Genomic DNA, 17400 nt, shown 5'->3' on the forward strand with positions numbered 1-17400 from the left:
TAGATTCTTTACTCAGCGAGTTGTGAGTTCATGGAATGCCCTGCCAGTAGCAGTGGTGGTCTCTCCCTCTTTATGGGCATTTAAACGGGCATTGGATAGGCATATGGAGGATAGTGGACTAGTGTAGGTTAGGTGGGCTTGGATTGGCGCAACATCGAGGGCCAAAGGGCTTGTACTGCACTGTATTTTTCTATGTTCTATGTTCTATTAACTCTGTTTCACTCTCTACAGATATGCTAAACCTGCTGAGTTTCTCCAGCATTTAGTGTTTTATTAGGCTATTTTTTCCTGTTTGCCCAGGTGAAATAACTGATGTTTTCCCTTACTCCTTCAGTATGGAACTCCCTCCAGTCAACTCAATGCAGGGAATGGAGTGGATCAAGAGGGAAATTTTGTTTTCTCAAACTGGCGCCATGGCGTTGCTCCGAAGCCAGTTCTATCAGTGCGTTACAATACAGAGGAGAAGGTGAGTGAAGGAGTGAATAAATTCACAGAACTTTTAGCCTGATTTAACCTTTCTGATGAGGACTGGATAGGACAGTTGTGTTCGACTTGAGGTGAGTTTGGTCAGTCTCGTCTCATCCCTATGGAAGGCAGCTTGCAACTCAGAACTAGCCTGACCCAGCAAACCCAATGCTGGCTTCACTGGAGTTGCTGGCATTGGACATGAGCTGCTCCTCTGAGATATCGTTAAGGTAACGAAATGATGAGGTAGTGTGAAGACAAGCAACTACAGAGGCAGACAAACATTTGAAAAGTAGCTGAGAAAGGCCTCTGTGCAGGAGTAAAAAAGATCGAGAGGGCTGGAGGATGCAGATGCTGAGAGGATATTTTATCTTGTGGGGAAATCTAGAAATGGGAGTGGGCAAAGTTTTAAAATAGGTGCTGAAATCTCTTTTAATTCATCAAGTCTAAGAGACTTTTCATTGTTCTGGCCTTGATTCACTCAATATGGAACAAAAAGTGTGTTCCAACCCACGTGAAAAGATTGACTGTCTGGGAACACACACTGTCAAGAAACAAAGTGAGGCTTTTAAATTTTCTTCTTGTCCTCCCTGATGAAGGACCATGGGAAGGCTGTCATTCAATTGTGACTCTGGTCCATTTCGCTGTCATTTTGAGAGTGGTTGCTTGGGTCATTTTCCTGAGCTGTTCGACTCCAATGCCTTGTTGTGGTGTAGGTTAGCCATCACTCGTTTCCCTTTACATGACCAGCAGACACTGCACAACTTCGCAGAGTACTGGCCATTGTAATTTGAGGCCATGGTCACTTACACCTGCTTGAGTTTACAATCATTGTGGGGACTTGATGTAACTGTTACTGTTGTCATGGACCTTTTATGGGTAAGTTTGATGAATTTTCCTGATACTAAATCACACTTAAGGGAAATGCTGTTTCGAGATAGGATAATTGCACAGTATTTAATGCTGTTACTTGCCAGATGTGCCGAATTCAAACTGGCTAGTGTCAGCCATGCCCAGGGTCAAAAACTCTGTTAAGGGGAGCAAGGGAAAATAGTTCAAGATCTGACCATAATTTTTCACGTGTGCTGGAGGATTGGAAAGCTACTAAGGTTTGTGGGTTAAGAAGAAATGGATTGTGTGATTAATTACAGATCAGTATGTTGGAGGACATACTATTGGAAAAGCTCTGAGGCACCATTTAAATCATCAGGTTTAGATAGTTTCTATCAACTTGTTGCACATCACAGGAGCATGTGGGATTTGAATTCAGGTGTCTTGCCTGAGTGGTTGAGACACTACCTTATATCATTGGGCATAGATAAAGGCATGGATCTGTCAACGTCAATCAATTTGGACCAACCTGATTGTCCCTTCTTGTTACAGAATCAACAAATTCAATAAGGCTAATGCATCTAACATGATTTGAAGATGCTGGTGTTGGACTGGGGTGTACAATGCTAAAAACCACACAACGCCAGGTTATATTCCACAGCTTTATTTGGAAGCACTAGCTTTCAGAGTGACGCTCCTCCATCTGATGAAGGAGCAGCGCTCCTAAAGCCAGTGCTTCCAAATAAAGCTGTTGGACTATAAGCATCTAACACGGATTTTCACCAAACTTTTAACAGGCTGTTCAGAAAAATAAAAAGCTGCAGGATCCAATGCCAAGTGACAAATTGATTCAGAACTAACAAAAGATGATGGTCAGCAGTTGCTTTTGTAACTGGAAGTCTGTGCGTTCCCAATTAGAGTTCAGTTCTCAGTCCCTTGCTTCTCGTGATACCTTTCAGTGATTTTGACTCAAATATAGGGGGCGTGATTGCGAAATTTTCATATGATACAAAAGTTGCTGGTGAGTGAGAGCTGAAAATGTGTTGCTGGAAAAGCGCAGCAGGTCAGGCAGCATCCAGGGAACAGGAGAATCGACGTTTCGGGCATAAGCCCTTCTTCAGGAAAGTGAGAGGGCTGCTGATGAGGTGTTTAGACAGAGAGAGAAGTGGCATTTGGAACTCATTGTGGAAAATGTGATAATGCACTTGAGAAGGGCAAACAAAAATACGCAATACGTAAAGAATACACAGTAAATGGTTAGATGTGTAAAGAAACAGAAAATCTTTGGAGTGCATGTCCACAGACTCCTATAAGTAACAAGTCAGATAAGGTGATTGAAAAGATAGACCAATTACTTTCCTTTATTAGCTGAAGCATAGAAGTAGAATTTGGTTTCAGTTAGAATTAAGTACAACAGTACAGTGAAAAGTTTACCATGTCATCTTTCACGGTGTCGTCTTAGGGACAAAGTACCTAAGTACAAATGTTAGATACAAAATAGAGAAATAAAGAAAAAAACAGTTATATACCTTACAGGGATTCATAGTGTAAGTAAGAAAAATAAGAAATAAAGTTAAAAGGATAAATATTACAGTCAGGTAAACAGATTATAAATAAACATTACATTGCAGTCGATCAGCGCAGGAGCTTCTATACGTGGTCTGACCGGGTTTGCAAGCCGCTGACTGCCCACACTGGTCCCCAGTTCAACAACTATCCCATCCTCCTCTGTTTGGGCCTTCAGCCTGCTCCACTCCAGCCCTCAGTAGGGTGAACATTATATTGAACGATATAAAACACAATATAGGCCATTTCTAGGCAACTGTACATAGTTTTAGTCACTACATGATGAATATGATTGGGCTTGAAGAAGTACAGAGGAGATTTGTGAGGATGTTACCAGGTTTGAAGAATTTTAGCCAGGAATCTAGATTATACAGGTTGGGGTTAGTTTTGTTGAAACTGAGCAGGCGGAGAGGTTTACTTAAGGCGTATAAAATTATAAATGGCTCAGCTAGGAATGTCCTAATCCATTGACCAGAGAAGTCAATAGTCAATGGCATCAATTTGATTTAATTGGTTAGAAGGATTTTAGAGGGAGTTGAGAAGAAATATTTTCACCCAAAAGGTGGTGATGGTTGTAGAGGTGGAACCCTGGATTAGCTTTTAAAAAGAAGAACAACTTAGATATATAGTTGAAGTGCTGTACCCTACAGGGCGATGTATTTAAACTGGAGAATAGGATTAGGCTGGACTGCTCTTCTTTGGCCAGCACAGATACGAGGGCCAAATGGCCTCCCTCTGTGCCATATAATTTCCATGTTTCAAACAATAGCTCAGGACAGGTTCTCTAGCAAATACCCTTTTAAAGAATTTTGTGTCAATGAATCAGTAGATTACAGCTACCAGACACCCTTCCCCTTAAACATTAAACAACAATAACCTTTTATATCACAAATTTATAGTAGTAAGATGACTTAAGCCATTCCAAGATGCATAATCAGATTTTTTTTAATGCACCAAGTCAAAGATGGAGATGCTAGGCCTGAGCCTAACTATGTGCTTATGAGTGGATTTGATTAAAATTGGGCCGATTAGCAGTGATAACCAAAATTACAGTCAGAGAGGAGAGTATACAGTGTGTTAAAATAGGAGTAAGAAGTGACAATTTAAACCAGGAATCCCAGACTTTGGGGCTTAGACACCTGGTGTCTGGCCATCAATTACAAATGAAGAAAAGGGAGAATTCACAAGGGACCCGCATCTTGAAGCTACCAAAGCACCATTTTATATGGCTCGAGTTTCTCGTAGTGCTTCACCTGAGCTGTGTAGAAGGCAGTGATCTTGGGGGCACAAGTATGATCATTTTATTGACTACTTATTGGCCTGACTTAGTTCCAAATATTCTGGACCCATCTCTGAACATTTAGTGAACATTACTTTTGTACTGTGTGCGAAGCTTGCTCAGTAATGTGCAAAGAACAAAGAAAATTACAGCACAAGAAAAGGCTTTTCAACCCTCCAAGACTGCACCGATCCAGATCCTCTATCTAAACCTGTCACTTATTTTCCAAGGATCTGTATCCCTCTGTTCCCTGCCCATTCACATATCTGTCCAGATACATCTTAAATGATGCTATTGTTCCCATCTCTACCACCTCTACTGGCAATGTGTTCCAGGCCCCCAGCATCTTCTGCATAAAGAATTTTCCACGCATATCTCCCCTAAACCTTTCCCCTCACTTTGAACTCGTGACTCCTAGTAATTGAGTTCCTCACTCAGGGAAAAAGCTTCTTGCTATGCATCTCATGATTTTGTAGACCTTAATCAGGTCCCCCCTCAACTCTGTCTTTCAAATGAAATAATCCTAATCTATTCAACTTCTCTTCATAGCTAGTGCCCTCCAGACCAGGCAATATCCTTTGCAACGTCTCCAAAGCATCCACGTCCTTTTTAAAATGTGGCGATCAGAACTGTACACAGTATTCCAAATGCGGCCGAACCAAAGTCCTATACAACTGTAACATGACCTGCCAACTTTTGTATTCAGTACCCCGTCCAATGAAGGAAAGCACGCTGTGTGCTTTTTTGATCACTTTACTGACCTATGTTGCCATCTTTAGGGAACAATGGACCTGAATGCCCAGACCTCTGTAAGCGTCAATTTTCCCCAGGATATTTCCATTTACTGTATAGTTCGTTGTTGAATTGGATCTTCCAAAATGCATCACCTTGCATTTGCCCAAAACTACATCTGCCATTTCTCTGCCCATCTCTTCAATCTATCTATATTCTGCTGTATTCTCTGAGAGTCTCCTTCACTATCTGCTACTCCACCAACCTTGGTCTCATCTGCAAACTTGCTAATCAGGCAACTGATACCGTCCTCCAAATCATTTATATATATTACAAACAACAATGGTCCAGGCACAGATCCCTGTAGAACACCATTGGTCACAGGTCTCCATTTGAAGAAACTCCCTTCCACCACTACTCTCTGTCTCCTGTTGCCCAGCCAGTTCTCTATCCTGGATCCCATGCGACTTCATCTTCTCCATCAGCCTACCATGGAGAATCTTATGAAGTGCCTTACTAAAGTCCATGTATGTGACATCTACAGCCCTTCCCCCATCAATCAACTTTGTCACTTCCTCAAAGAATTCTATTAGATTTGTAAGACATGACCTTCCCTGCACAAAACCATGCTGCCCATTACTGATAAGCCCATTTTCTTTCCAAATGGGAATAGATTGCATCCCTCAGTATCTTCTCCAGCAGCTTCCCTACCACTGACATCAGGCTCAATGGTAATAATTGCCTGGACTATCCCTGCTACCCTCCTTAAACAAGGCGACAATATTAACAATCCTCCACTCAGCCAGAACTTCACCCGTGTTCAAAGATGCCCCAACTATTTCCTCTCTCGCTTCCATCAGTAACCTGGGATAGAACCCATCTGGACCTGGGGACTTGTCTACCTTAATGCCTTTTAGAATGCCCAAAGCTTCCTCCCTCCTTATGCTGACTTGGCCTAGAGTACTCAAAGATCTATCTCTAACCTCCACATCCGTCATGTCACTTTTCTCACTGAATACTATTGCAAAGTACTCGTTAAGGATCTCCCCCAGTTTCTCTGACTCCATGCATAATTTTCTTCCTTTGTCCTTGAGTGGGCCAACCCTTTCTCTAGTTACCCTCTTGCTCCTTATATATTTTCCTTAGCCCTGTTTGCTAAAGATATCTCATGACCCTTTTTAGCCCTCATAATTCCTCATTTCGGATTGGTCTTACATTCCCGATATTCTTCAGTAGCCTAGACCTTATGTCAACATCCTTTTTCCTCTTAGCTAGTCCCACAATTTCACCTGTTATCCATGGTTCTCTAACCTTGCCATTTCGATCCCTCATTTTCACAGGAACATACTTCTCCTCAACTCTAAACTACCTCTCTTTAAAAGCCTCCCACATATCGAATGTGGAGTTACCTTCAACAGCTGCTCCCAATATACATTCCCCAGCTCCGCTGAATTTTGGTATAGTTGGCCTTCCCCCAATTTAGCTGTTCCTTGAGGACCACTCTCGTCTTTGTCCACGAGTATTCTAAAATATATGGAATTGTGATCACTACCCCCAAAGTAATCCCCTGCTGAAACTTCAATTATGTGGCTGGCTCATTTCCCAACACCAGGTCTCGTACGGCCCCTTCCCCAGTTGGGCTATTGACATACTGCTCTAAAAAATCCTCCTGGATGCTCCTTACAAATTCTGCTCCATCTAAACTTCTAACACTGTGAATCTCAAGCAATTTGGGAAAATTAAAATCTCCTATCACCACCACCCTGTTGGTCCTACTTCTTTCCATGATCTGTTTACATATTTGCACCTCTATCTCACGCTGGCTTTGGGAAGCCTGTAGTACAGCCCCCCAACATTGTAACCGTACCCTTCCTATTTCTGAGCTTTGCCCGTATTGCCTCCTTGGTCGAGTCTTCCATTGTGCCCTCCTTCAGCACAGTTGTGATATTTTCTTTGACCAGTAATGCAACTCCTCCACCTCTTTTATCTCCCACTCTATTCTGCCTGAAGCATCAATATCCTGAGATGTTTAGCTGCCTATCATGCCTTTCCCTGCAACTTCAACAATAAATGCTTTTGAAAAGCCGCAAGTATATTGGGATCTCCCACTGAAACACGATAAATAATTGTGCATGGGGAATTGTATTGTGGATCATCCAATTAGCAGGGAATTCAAAATGTGCTTGAGAATTGGCTTTGTATCAACACTCAAATGATGCATGCTCATGGGATGAACCCCATTGCTTGATGAATATGCAAGGCAAAATGGACTGGATATATTCCCTCCAAAATACCAGCAATTATTCAATGATATATATTTGTGTTTGCCCATTGTTTGGAATGTCTATGTTAGTTGGCTCATGTATTTGTGTAATTTGTTTCCTGGGCATTTCAGCACAGCTGTCTTCTGTCGTCATCCTACCGGATTTCTGAAGACAGTTGAAATAATATATTTTAGTGACTCAAAGCTTCCTGAAAAATGACAGGAATAAGGCAGCAGCACTATTCATTCCTTTTAGTCACTAATATTCCCACTGAGTGACTTTACTAAATACAGGACATTGCAGAGATGCAGTGACTGCATTCTGAGTTCCCATGTTTGCAAATTGACAATTTTTGAGGTTTGATGCATGGTCCATAACTAGAGTCACAAACATTCTGCCTTCCTTTTTAAAGAGCTGGTGCATCAGGTTGTTATGTTTCAGAGAACCTGTTGGTGATTAATCATACTGCAACCAATTTTTACTTCAATCATATAGAAGCCTGACATAACTGCCCACTGTTTCAGTGAGTGCCTTTTTAATTGTTTGTAACCTGTTCAGACATGTTGTAATGCACCTCCCAGGCCAGGTGGGACTGGAACCCACACCTTCTGATCCAAAGGTCAGGACACTGTACTACAAGACTGTGTGAATGCCCCTTTGTACTCTTTGAAAGTACCAAATAATTGAAATTAGATCAAATTTACAATTAATGGTCTTTTAAAAGGAGAGTGTCTCTTAATATGTGCTCAAGTGAAACCCTAATCAATGCAATCAGGCTGTATGCAATCCAACACAATTGAAATAAATCAATAGTCCACCTTAAATGTTGTCCAGGATTTGACAAGCCCTTAGCTTTTGGTCCCATTTCTTATGCCCTCCCATATATGTTTCCAAAATTGCTTCATGTGAATTTGCCCTATGTGAACACAACCAATTGACTGAGAAGATTTGATGTCAATTAATCTTTATTCTGTTTCTTTAAGGGACCAATAGTTATGCACAGGCGAAATGCGTCTGATTACAGTGCCGAACTCGCACTTGGGAACCGTGCTGATATCCTGCTTCCCCACGTTAGTGTTTCCAGACTGTGAGCGAGGCCACCTCTTCCTTCACATTGGTCTACTCTTACCCTAATCCTATTGCTCATGTGTAACACGCAGCTGCAGTCCCATCAAAGCTGACAGTTAATGCATGATATTTTAATAGGGATCCTCTCTGCTAGTGACATCTTCTCACTGTCTCTAAATATTTTAACTACATCTGGTTCTTCTTTTTAAATTATAATTTTTTTCCATTTGCCTGATCGCTTTTTGAGCCATTATTGTTCAATTGCTGTTGCCGGGAACTATCTGTTGCTGCACAGGTTCTGACCATTTTCTGCATGAACGTTTTGTACCTTGAGGCCCATGGCTCTGGTGTTTTGAACCTTCATTTGTCCTTTGCCTGCAGCTATTTTCTGTTCACTAAACAATGCAGGTATTCAAAGGGAAGACTGGTGCTGCACAGTAAAGCTTGGGTTTGGAACTGCTGCCTGCTTTCATTGCTCCTGCACTTCAAGATTTTCTCATTTGCTGTTTCTCAATTATTTAGTCTCAGTCGTTGGATAAAGCTGGAATTCTAAACAAAGCCAAGGTGGCAGATAATGGCAAGCGTATGAGGTAAGAAGCCTTTCTGACTTAGCTGAGAAACATTTGTGCAGTATCGTAGCTGCTTTAGATCAGGAACTAAACTCGTGGCTGAATTCACAGATGGTTGGGTGGTTTCATGATAAGCATGCTCCTCTTAAAAAATTAAAATGGACTGGTTCCTTCCTGTATCGCCTTTTCTCAGATGCCTCACTGTTTCACAGAGTAAATCATACCAGTTGAATATATAAACAAGTATTTTAAACTATTGTTTCCTTTTAGCTCTGCAATATTATGTTAGCTGTATTAGTTATTTTGTACAATATTATTAAATTCAGTCAGGCATATTTTATTGTCACTCACTAATAAGTGTCAAAATATATTTGGATATGGAGACCTTATAGTTTTAAAATGGTATATTCGGCATTTGTTTTGACATTTGGAACTTTGCTTTCATATAGATTGCAGAGTTGGACACAATGCCAAGAATTCCTTTACAGCATGGTGTTTTAAGTGAGACTAAGTTACTCCCATTACTCAATACTTTACTCTTGTCGCATAGGGCTTTATTCTTAAAATGGGGACTGTAATGCCACAGCTGAAAACTTCTTTCTTTTGTTCAGACGTATCGCTCAATCTTGGGATTTTGCTCACATTACTCTGAGCTCCAATATTTATGACTTTGGTTCTGTTATTCATTGTTATTCCCCACATACATGGCTTCATTCTCATTATTAGAAATTTTATTTGCAATACTTTTGGTTAGTTTGTCGTCTTGTCACCAAAAATATGGGGCTTTCTCACCAACTGTAATCTTTGATAGCTTCACCTTGAATTTTAAGGTAAACAGTCTGGTTAAGTTAATCAGCTGGGCAAGTGGTTTGCCAATGGCAGTCCTCATGGATATGTGATACTGTGTGGATATCTAGGATTCCCATATTTCAAATCAGGAAAAAAAAATATTGTTTCTTTTTCTGTATGCTTTAGTTCTTTGCTGATTTTTTTTCCCCTCCATCCAATCCTCAAGATGGCGCTCCTGATGCGTAACCCAAGTTGACTGGCCATTATTCATAGATGACCATTGGTTATTTGACCACATGAATACACATAGGCAAACCCAGTTCTGCCTTCAGCCAAAGCCTTCTCACTTCTAACAAGGAGTAATAGATATTGTTTGGTATTAGGAACCCAGCAGAAATGAACTATTTTGCAACTGATCAGGAATCAAACCTGCAATCTTGTTGTTGTGCGTGTGTCTCATTGGATTAATCCAAAATCAGGAGTTTGAAGTAATGACAATTTTTTTGAACCATTAGCTGATCCACCATATTAATTCCAATCCTGTAAGCCGACTTGCCATCATCCAGTAACTGTAATCTCCATTGTCATGTTAAAGCTTCAAGGTAAAGGCAAACAATCACATAAATCGCTACCTTAAACTCTCCAACATTATATAGTTAAACTATAGTTTTGTTTTTCACTCATTCACAGGATGAAGGCGTCACTGATTAGGCCAGCATTTATTGCCCAGAGGTCAGTTAAGATAGAATTTCATTTGACAGAAAGTTATTAGACTGGCTAATTGAAGACAATCTGAAACTAAAGATATCCCCACAAGTTGGCATGCTTGTTCTTGAGCTCCAAAGCCCCTTTGGTCTGTTCACAGGATTACCCACTCGCATTAATTGACTTATTGTCACGTGCTGGAGTACAGTGTTTAGAAGCAGTACAGGCAGATCATAGCAAGCAAGGATGAACAAATCAAAAAGACTTAGACAGAGGCATGCAGGTTATATTGCACAGTATGTGTGTTAGGCAAGATCAACATAAGCAATATCAGCATTATTTGAGGCTAGATAGTCCATTTATCAATCTAATAACAGCCAGGAAGAAGCTGTTCCTGAAGCTGCTTGTACATGTGTTCTGGTTTCTGCCTGACGGAAGAGGTGGTAGGAGATCATTACCTGGGTGCAAAGGGTCTTTGATGTTGGCAGCCTTTCTGCAGCAGCAAACCATGTAAATGGAGTCCATGGATGGAAGGTTGGCTTCTGTGATGGTTTGGGTTATGCACACCACCACCTGTAGTTTTTCATGCTCCTGGGCGGAGCAATTGCCATACCATTAGGCAGCCGGACAGTATGCTTTCACTGTACATGGGAGTCAATCAGATTCATTAAAGCTTAATTGAAGCCAATTAAATTAAGGTAGTGCCAGTCAGTCTCTAGATTCTGGGGCATGGTAAGGGCCAGATGGTGCATAGAGGCATGCGCTTGGCTGGGGTGAGGGTGGGGCAAAATTCTAGGCAGACCCAGAGGCCTTTACCCAGAGGATGCACAAGCAGTTATGGCTGTTCAAGCTATCTTTGAATTAAAGAGTTAATAACATTGTGAAGAAACCTCTCTCTTATGGTGCAACACAACCTACTGTTGCTCTTGAGCTGAAGGTCAATTGTGAAGCTGAAGATCCAAAGTCTTTAATTGTATGGGAGACCTGTCTCCAGGCCAATTAAGAAGGCGCCTATGAAAATCACAGTGAATCACTGTTTCACCACCAAAGTGGGTTTGGCACCTGGTAATAGTCTCCATTTCTGATTCCTGCTCCTGGGCAAACAATGCAGCCCAACCCTGTACTACATTTTTATGTTCATTGTAGGAGCTAAATCTATGTGTATGTGAACCAGCACAGAGCTTTACACAATAACAGATGTATATTGGCAATTTGGCCAGCGGAGGGGCTGAGGGTCCAGTTATAATGGTTGGAAATTCATATCTGCTGCAGATTGAGATATTGATTTTTCCGCTCATATTGCCAATATTTTCACCTTTCATTTGAAACTCACCATAAAACCAATCCCCGTAATCTGCATTCCTACTGTGCATTATTTTCTTGCTGTACTTTGATTACTGCGATTATAGAGCAAACAGAGAGCTTGCAGGAAATTGCTGTTGTCCCTCAATAAATGAACAATGCTGACATTCAGGCTGTGGTTACCATCAATCCTCAGCATCATGCATGGGTGCCTGGATTTACAAACACACTATTGCCACCACCAAGCAAATTCAATAGTTTTTCACTGAGTAATCAGGATGTTGCTTTATTCACATACAGAATGTAGATTAACTCCTGATCTAAGCCAGCTTTTAATATCACATGACTAGCTGCACCCTGTTAATTATTCTCTAATTATTGTATTTCAAATACCCCAAATACCAATGGGGTTTCATCACTTCAATAAAGCTACTAAACTTCAATCACTTGTACTAAGTTATAGAAGATTGATTTCCTGATTCTATTCATGCCATTAGAGAACATCTGACAATCTCTGTTGTACACTTGTGGCCTCCAAGACACTTAATGAGGGTTCAGAAAATCTATCTCAGGACTTCCTTCAAGAACAAACAGCAAGGAAGGGGAATTCATGTGGATGGCTCCAATGTAGAGCCAGCACTAGTGTAGGTTCTATCGTATCCTTCGGTGCTGAGATCTATATTGTACAGCGATACATCCTGTTCAAATGGGTAAACCTTGCTCTGCTGTCAATGCATAGGCAATAGAATGGATAGGAATGGAAGGGGTAGAGATTCCCTTGGTTACTCTGTGTTGGTAACGTGGTCACTGAAACATTCATGATTACACTAAAGCCAGTGTCGGAGAAAATGGTCCCTTCTAGACCCTACACATCAGACGGTGCTATTTAAACTGAGGGTATCCAAATGTTCACCAGTTGACTGCTAAACTAATACTCATGAGACATTTGCTTAATTGGTTAGAAACGTGCTCCTCCTTCCTGTTGTGTTGAAGTGAGTTATACTGATCCTTGTGTTTTATTTTAGGAAGAACTGGGCATCCTCATGGACTGTGCTGCAGGGTGGAATTCTGACCTTTTATAAAGATCCCAAGAGTCAGTCCGCAGGCACACTGGTAATGAGATTAAATCTAGAATATCCCCAAACAGTAAATCTGAGAGAAACAGTGCATTTGATGAGCATCATTTTCAGCTTCACAGCCTGGGCTGTGTAACCTGAAAGGAATGAGTTGTATGGCTGGCTAGCTGTTGTAAACCCCCAATCCCTGGTAACCATTGAAAACAATCCATTATCATCATCATCTCAACACCTTGGCCATCATCAACAACAACTTGCTTTTACGTAGCACCTATACTGTAGTGAAAAAAAAGTCCCCAAGGATGCAGTCAGACAAAGCTCAGACCAATAAGGAGATGGTAGAAAGAGAGACTGAAATGGCAAACAAGGGTGATTGACTGGTGGTGGGACTAATGGGTGAAAAAAAAAATGCAGGAGGTTTGATAATGAGAAAAAAAAAGTTCAGTTATGTGTAAGAGCATTTCTTGAAAAGAGGAGAAAAAAGAAGAGATTAAAAGTCAGGCTTTAAAGAGGCGATGAAAGAATTGAAAGAAGCTGGAGGGAAAACGTAGGAAGGCAATTCGAGGCTTTGAGACCTATGTGGGTGAAGGAACAGTGGCTATTGTTTGGGGGTGTGATACAGGTAGGTGTAGAGCTATAGAACATTACAGACATAAAGAAGGGAGTGGCACGGTGGCTCAGTGGTTAGCACTATTGTCTCGCAGCACCAGGGACCCAGGTTCAATTCTAGCCTGGGAAGACTGTGCAAACTCCACACAGACATTCTCTCCATGTCTGCGTAGGTTTCCTCTGATTGCTCCGGTTTCCTCCCACAGTCCAAAGGCATGCAGGTTAGGTGAATTAGCCATGGGAAATTGCCCATAGTGCCCAAGGATGTGTTGGTTGAATGGATTAGCTATAGTGGATGCACTGATTGGGATGTGGGTCTGGATAGAATGCTCTTCCGAATGTCAGTGTGGACTTGATCGGCTGACTGGCCTGCTTCTACACTGTAGAGATTCTACGATACTAATCTATTTTTTTAAAATCCTTAGGTTGGGAATTTGAGGCACTGGGGGAACAAAGATTCCAATGTCTGTCAGCCAGACCAATATATGTCAGGTGATCAGAATTGGATGGGACTGAATATGGGCAACAGAGCTTTGAATGAGCTGGTACTTATAGTGAATGGCTTTATTGGCCAGGAGAGCATTAGCATAGTTCAGTCTAGAGTCAACAAGAGTTTGTTTGATAAACAGAACGAGGTGGGAGGAAGCAGTGTTTTAATGTAGGCCACATAGAATTTCAAATTAGGTCATTTATATTAAACTATGAACAATGGGGTTCAACTATAAACAGTGGCAATCCACTTGACTAGGTTGCCACAGTAAATTTGAAGGCTACTTCTGAATGTTTTTCAGTTGGGCTTTTCTCATGTTGTAATTTATTTCTCAATGCAATGGGTTAACAGTTATGCCTTGCCACATTTATGCAGATAAATTATGCTTTATTGTGAATGTTTAACTTGATGCCTGTACTGAGTGTGATTCTCGATGATAAGCCATCCATCTTGGATTTACAAGCATGTAAAATTGCTGAGCATGAGAAGTTGGCCCAGCAAACCTACTCTATGCTCTGACTCCTGTCTTCCTTGCTCATGACCACATCATTGCCTGGGAAGAGCAAATAAACCCAGCACCAATACGGGAAAACTCAATTCGTCAATAGGTCTTGCATTCAAAATGGACAGCACTTCAACAGAGGGATTATGCGTGGTTCCAGGTTGTGCCAGTGCAAAGCCATTCCCAATTGCAGCACTGAACTGCTTTTGGCAAGCTGCAAGCACCAAGTGGGCATCCAGAAACAGTTTGTCATTATCTATGGCAGTGATTGCGGCCAACTTAATGCTAATAGAGGCCCTTGGGTCAGGTCGTGTGGCAATAGGTGATACTGACTGGCAATGGCCTGTAGTTCTTTGCTAGAATCCAGAGAAATACTCTGACTATACAAAATATCAAACATTTACAAAGCTTTGGGCTTTTTCTTCTGCCACGCCTAGTGGTCCCTTTTTAAACTCTGCTGGTTTGACCCCTTTTAACTCCCACTAATGCTGAAACTAACTTACCTACTAAGATCCTACAAGCCTCAATTAAATGGATCAACTAAGCTTTGGGTAATCCAATTCTGTGCACAATGCACCTCCAGAATCAATCCAGCATGATAGATCACAACCTGATTTGAATTCCAATTTGTCTATTTCAGATACAAGAAATGGACTCATCGATATCACAGTTGTCCTGTAATACAACAGTCAGTACCACAGTTGAAACCAGAGAAATGTTTACATTGTATATATACCATTATATATCACATCCAATTTTTCTTTCCCATTGACATCAAAGCAGTTTATGCACATCTAATGATGGCCAATTGAATAGTATCCTTTCTACAACACCAACTGCAAGTAAAATTGCTGCTGTAGAAGCTACTTAATTCAGACTCAACTTTTCAGGGAAACAAAGTATCTCTCTATCAAATCATCCAAGGTCAACGACACCCAACAGTATTCTAATGGTAGAGTGCCAAAACACTTGGTGAACCATTCAACACAATGGGTTAGATATGATGAGGTTATAATTCACATTCTTTTTCATAAAGATAATATACAATCTTGAAGCGAAAGTAATCAAACAAATGAGTTACAAGCAAGTGGAAGTTGATGTTCAGCCTCTTTCATGTTGAATGTCTTTTTTTTTTGGCTAGAAACAAGGTGCTGGCCAATTTGTATCTGAATATACGGTTGAACTGAAAGGAGCGAGTATCGGCTGGGCAGCAAAGGACAAATCGAGCAAAAAGAATGTTTTAGAGGTGAGGATGTGCACTATCAATATCAAACAGGCAAATAAATCATCAGGAACTCTTGTGGTACAATGGGTTGAAGCCTTCTCTATCTGGGTCAGAAGTTTCAGGTTCAAATCCCAATTTAGGACATGACAATCATGGAAGGTGTGTCATATGTAGCCAAGCCACTTACTAATCTGTAAATTCTTCGGATACACCAATCACGGGTTGGAGAGCTTCCTGGTCAGACAGAGCCATGCATTAGCTGCAGTACAGCAGTGTTAAAATACACCTTATGCAGTTTCTTGAGTGACCAAATATCATCATCATTTCTGAAGAACCATCACACTGGCAAGGAAATTATTGAATACTCTTGCGAATTGCCAGAAAAGGACATTATATAAAAGAAAAGATTAAAATATTATTTGTCTGTTAACTTAAAGGAAAACAGCTTTGTCTAACACCACCAACCTTTATCCTAAACTCTCCAGCTGTTTGTGAAACACTTATTTTAACGTTAAAGTCTGTTTTTCTAATTGTGGATTCACACCCTAGTTAGTTATTACAAATTCCACGCTGATCGGAGGACTTGACACATTTGAATCAAATCTCTCTTCCAAAATAACAAAGAAAGCAACTTTAAGGAAATGTGCTCAGCACTTTTTTTTTTCTGGATTAGTGGTGCTGGAAGAGCACAGCAATTCAGGCAGCATCCGAGGACAGGCAAAATCGACGTTTCGGGCAAAAGCCCTTCATCAGGAATATGAAGGGCTTTTGCCCGAAACGTCGATTTTGCCTGTCCTCGGATGCTGCCTGAATTGCTGTGCTCTTCCAGCACCACTATTCCAGAATCTGGTTTCCAGCATCTGCAGTCATTGTTTTTACCTACTTTTTTTTTCTGGTTATGCACAAGATCTATCCATTGCTGTCTAGTCCAGCATTTAGCACCAAACAGTAATTGCCCTTGAGAAGGTTAGTTGCTCCATGTAATGTAGGTACATCCGTACTGCTGTTAGGGAGGGAGTTCCAGGATTTTGATTCAGTAACATTAAGCGAGGGTGTGATTATATTTGCAAATTAGGATAATGGTGGTGTTCCTATGCATCTGCTACCCTTGTTCTTCTAGATAGTAAATGATGTGGGTTTGGAAGGTGAATTTCAAGGTCTGATCTGCAAAGGTGAAAAATTGTAATCCTTTGTGAATTTTAATGAGATTTGATGACCTACTATTTTAACATTTGGAGTGTGTTGCTGTGAAATCTATGAGCTGTCTTGATTGCATTTCCTATTTTTGTACGCTCTGCAAGAACTTGATTAACTGCCATTACACATGTTGAATACACATTAATTCCAGATGGTAGAAATAAGTTGTACATGCGTTGTAAATTGTATTACTAATATTATGTAGTAAAGTGTTAAAGGAGCCATGGTGAGTTATCCCTTACTGTAGCTTTGAGCTAAATGTTTTTGCTCTTTGTCTTAAGCAACAATGTCTGTATTCTGATATTAATCCTTGCAGCTAATTACTTTACATTATTAACACTGTTTTACTATAAAGCTGTAGGTGAAATTACCTGTAACAAAAAAAACCCAGCAGGCTTATCAAGAGATTATATTATAAAGTGGCTTTTGATTAATAATTACCCTTTTTAGTTTCAGTTAACGATCTCTAACCAGGCCACCCACTTTGTTATGATCCTAGGCAAAATCACCAAAAGATGCTGTTATCTGAGTTGGGACAGTAATCTTTATTTTGAAAGTAGTTAACTATGAGATCCATAGAGAATAAAGCCTCAAGATTCAAGGCATATGATATGTTTTCCTTTATGGGTTGGAGTATCAAGTATTGGAGTTGGGAGGTCATGTTGCGGCTGTACAGGACATTGGTTAGGCCACTTTTGGAATACTGGTCTCCCACCTATCAGAAGGATGTT

The 17400-nt window shown here is 40.8% G+C and overlaps 1 protein-coding gene across 2 annotated transcripts in view; it reads left to right on the top strand.

Annotated features, from left to right (window-relative positions):
• Positions 1-17400, top strand: part of arhgap27l (Rho GTPase activating protein 27, like) — a 134098-nt gene that overhangs the window by 91272 nt on the left and 25426 nt on the right. Inside the window, exons 5-9 of one of the 2 annotated variants that reach the window (XM_043675268.1) lie at positions 335-466; positions 8121-8207; positions 8728-8795; positions 12596-12683; positions 15389-15493. In XM_043675268.1, the coding sequence (XP_043531203.1) occupies positions 335-466; positions 8121-8207; positions 8728-8795; positions 12596-12683; positions 15389-15493 (480 nt within the window). The remainder of the gene's footprint in view (positions 1-334; positions 467-8120; positions 8208-8727; positions 8796-12595; positions 12684-15388; positions 15494-17400) is intronic. The other variant, XM_043675269.1, reaches the window with a different exon arrangement.

The sequence above is a fragment of the Chiloscyllium plagiosum genome, chromosome 33 (assembly GCF_004010195.1).
Source record: "Chiloscyllium plagiosum isolate BGI_BamShark_2017 chromosome 33, ASM401019v2, whole genome shotgun sequence".
Lineage (NCBI taxonomy): Eukaryota > Metazoa > Chordata > Chondrichthyes > Orectolobiformes > Hemiscylliidae > Chiloscyllium > Chiloscyllium plagiosum.